The sequence below is a fragment of the Sceloporus undulatus genome, chromosome 2 (genome assembly GCF_019175285.1).
Source record: "Sceloporus undulatus isolate JIND9_A2432 ecotype Alabama chromosome 2, SceUnd_v1.1, whole genome shotgun sequence".
NCBI classification, from domain to species: Eukaryota; Metazoa; Chordata; class Lepidosauria; order Squamata; family Phrynosomatidae; genus Sceloporus; species Sceloporus undulatus.
In genome coordinates, this window is record NC_056523.1 from 167300817 (window position 1) to 167304428 (window position 3612).

The following is a 3612-nucleotide window of genomic DNA, read 5'->3' on the forward strand; positions in this document are numbered from 1 at the left end:
AAAGGAAGAGGTTCCAAAAAGGAGGAAATGCTGGGCTGGAAGCGAAGGGGAAGCTAGAGGCTGGCATTCAGAGGGAAGGCTGTGGAAACCCATGACTTTTGGGGAGTCACTCTCTCTCAGCCTCAGTGGAAAGGCAATGGCAATTGTTCTTGGAACCAATCTTGCCAAGAAAACCCCAGGATGGGGTCATTTTAGGATTGTCATAATCTGTAATGACTCAAATACACACAACAGACACACACAGCTGGAGGTTTTAAAATTTGACAGGTTGACAGAATATGCGCACACTGCTGCCAGTTTTTTTTTTTAAAAGGAGGGGGAAAGCACCCATTCGGTTGGCCAATGGCTGTAGGATATGTCACCTTTGACGAAAGCGGAAATGAATTTGAATGACAACAAAGGAGGCTCCATTTTAAAGCGGTACTGCAAATATGAACTTCAGAGGGGCAAATTGCATCGATTGAGGGAAAAGGTAGTACAAACTTCTTTCCAAACAGATTTGGTATGGGGGCAACCGGATCTGCCCAGTTCTATCCAGGGCAAATGAGCGAGTGGGAATGGGGCCTTTGTCAGTAAATGCTAATGAGCATCAAACAGCTTCTACCATTAGAGGAAACATATATACCCATCATGGCTAGAGGTCCCTGGTAAGCTCCACTTCCATGTATTTATCCAATCTCCTTTTAAAGCCACCCATGTTGGCACCCATTATTATTTCTTGTGGCAGTGAATTCCACAGTTTAACATGGCAATATGAGAAGAATGCTGCCTTTAAAAAAAATCACTCCTGAATCACTTCCCACCAGTCTTGTGTGAGACAGAGAATAATCAGGATTAGTCCCCCTTGCAGCTAAATCTCAAGGTGCATTTTATAGACTTTCTCCTTAAAATTATACAAGCCTTCATTGGCTTGCTATTAGTCTCCACTGAATCAATGGGATTTATCTACAAGATTCACTTACCATTCGATCATTGATTTGGTGGGCCTCCTCTGCCTGGAAACAGTACTTAGGCCACTGAAAACTATTCATAGAGCCCCATCCTTTTGGGTACCATTTCTTCTTAGGGATTTTAGATTTGGTGTCAACAGATTGGTTGTCCTCCAAGAGAAAGGTTTCTTTATTTTGCTGTGATAAGGCTGTCATCATTCTATGCCCCTGATCTCTATCCACCATACTGCCGAATCAAAAGTGTGCCTACATGATTTCCTCAAAGCCTTTAGTTACACCATTAAAAATTTGCTAAGAACCCCTGAAAAAATGCAGCTGAAGGGAAAGTAAAGGCTCATTTAGAAGTGGTTGATTTGACTTCAAGGAGAAAGAACCCTTCAGACTTCCAAATGCTGTAGGACTGAAACTCCCATCTATGCTTGTCCCCCAGCAAACACAAGGAAAGGGATGATGGAAATTGTGGTCAAAGAACATCTGAAGGGTCAGGCATTCACCTTCTTCCATATAATCCTCCATGTACAGTATACTAAGATCCTTTGGGGTGACATTTACTTCAACTGGCCAGCATTAGACTGGCAACTATCCCCCCGAAGACTTTTTCATTGGCTGCCCCTAGATTGTGGAATGACCTGCTGGGAGAGATTTGACAGCTAAACATGAGGTCTGAATTTAAAACAGTATTAAAAACCTATCTCTTCTGACAGGCCTACACAGCTGATTTTAAAGTATGAATTTTAAATTGGTATATTTTAATCTGGATAATTTTAATGTGTAATAGTCATTTTAATCCTAGGTTTATGTGTTTTATCTTATTTGTTTAATGATCAGTGTATATAGGTTTGGGTGTGGGACTGTAACTCTGGAAACCAGGCTTCGATTCCCAGCTCAGCCATGAAACCCACTGGGTGACCTTGGGAAAGTCACACACTCTCAGCCTCAGGAAGGCAATGACAAACTTCCTCTGAAAAATCCTGCCAAGAAAACCCCATTATAGGTTTGCTTTAGAGTCTCCTTAAGTCAGAATTGACTTGAAGGAACACCACCACCAAAACAACAACAAACTCTGTGTTGTTCCTTAGCTCAAGCAACATGGAAAGGCAAATAAGAAATAAAAATTTATTATTATATTATTAATATTCTCCATATTATTATTCCCCATCTCTGTACGGTGAGTGTAGGAGAGGATCGTAATTCTTCTGGATTGCAGACAAGCCACATCTAGCACAGAATTAGAGAATCAACCTCTGCTGCCAACTTGGCCCAGTGGTTAAGAAACTGTGGGCCAAGACAGTTGTGGGAATGAGGAAAAGTTCCCCATCCTTGACTTGGAGATAGAGAAGTGTTTTGGAAGAATAATGAGGAACACACTTCTTTAGATGGCTAGCAATGATAAAATTTTAAATAAAAAATAAAATAAAAATCATAATCCAGGGTCAAACATAAGTGACCTCAATCCCTTGTTTCATGATAAAGTAGGAAACAATGCTGGTTATGTTAAAATGCAATGTATCTACATATCTATATATAGACATATATAGTGTATGTGTGTGTGAGGTTGCTTTGGTAAAACAGAAGGCAGCCTTAATTCTTGAGAGAAACAATATATGCCTCTGTTACCCACAGCTGTAAATATTCACATTCAACCTTGCCTCAGTTACATTTCCCCTGTAAAGTGCATAAGATATCTACAGATTTGTGCAGTGTCCCTGAGCTCCCTTGGTCTTATGGCATCCATGTATCATCTCTCTACTGTCAGGCATTCCTGATGCTAAAAGATACTATAGCAAATGTAGAACTGGGCAACAGGCATAATATCTAAAATGCAGAGGCCCACAGACTTCAGAGAAAAGGCACTTGGGGCCCTCTAGTGACCAGTTTCAGAGTAAGCAGGTTTAGTGTTGCTGATGCTGAGCGCTTCCTTTAAAAATGGAAGAAGGGTGTTATGTGTCTGCACTCTTCCTGGGACACTGGAAGCTACAGTCTATGCACGAGGCTTGGCAGTGATATGTTTTCCTTCGGTTGGTCTCTCTCTTTCTCCAGCTCTTCTCCATCATAGCTGCCCTTGAGAATAGCCAGTCGTTGGGCCAAAGTCTTTGGGTCATGGTAAAGAACAAAGTTATAAAGCAAAGATGCTAAGATAGCACCAGCCAAGGGACCCACCCAGAATACCTGCAAAGAAAGAGAGACAGAGGAGTTTATCGCATCGCGTTCCGAGAACATTTTTGGAACCCGATTGGAACGGAACACTTTCAACTTTACCACACGTTTTTGTCCCCATCGGGTTCCCATCGGGTTCTACATACCCCTCAAAGTGTTCCATATGTGTTCCTCGGAGGGAACGGATAAGAAAGTGATCCAAGCTTGTGGAAACATTTTTAAAACGGTCCAAGAAATGTCAGAGCGGTAATGTAATCCGTTCTTACTTCTGTTCCCATGTTCTGCCTTGTTGTGATTGGCTGAAAGGACTTCCCTCCTTGCATTCTGTTTCCCAAGCTCTAGCCTGGCTCTGGCTGGGGCTCCTCGACTGCAGAGTCCTCCAAAGCCTGGCTGGAGCTTGAGAGAGGCTGTCTCCCCAGCTCTAGCCTGGCTCTGGCTGGGGCTCCTCGACTGCAGAGTCCTCCAAAGCCTGGCTGGAGCTTGAGAGAGGCTGTCTCCCCAGCTC

General features: G+C 42.8%; 1 protein-coding gene across 1 annotated transcript in view; it reads right to left on the reverse strand.

The window, feature by feature from the left end:
- Nucleotides 1-2030: 2030 nt before the first annotated feature.
- The window catches only part of AQP6 (aquaporin 6), a 24224-nt gene continuing 22642 nt past the window's right edge, over nucleotides 2031-3612 (reverse strand). Inside the window, exon 4 of the mRNA XM_042449214.1 lies at nucleotides 2031-3119. Within this exon, the coding sequence (XP_042305148.1) occupies nucleotides 2925-3119 (195 nt within the window). The 3' untranslated portion in view covers nucleotides 2031-2924. The remainder of the gene's footprint in view (nucleotides 3120-3612) is intronic.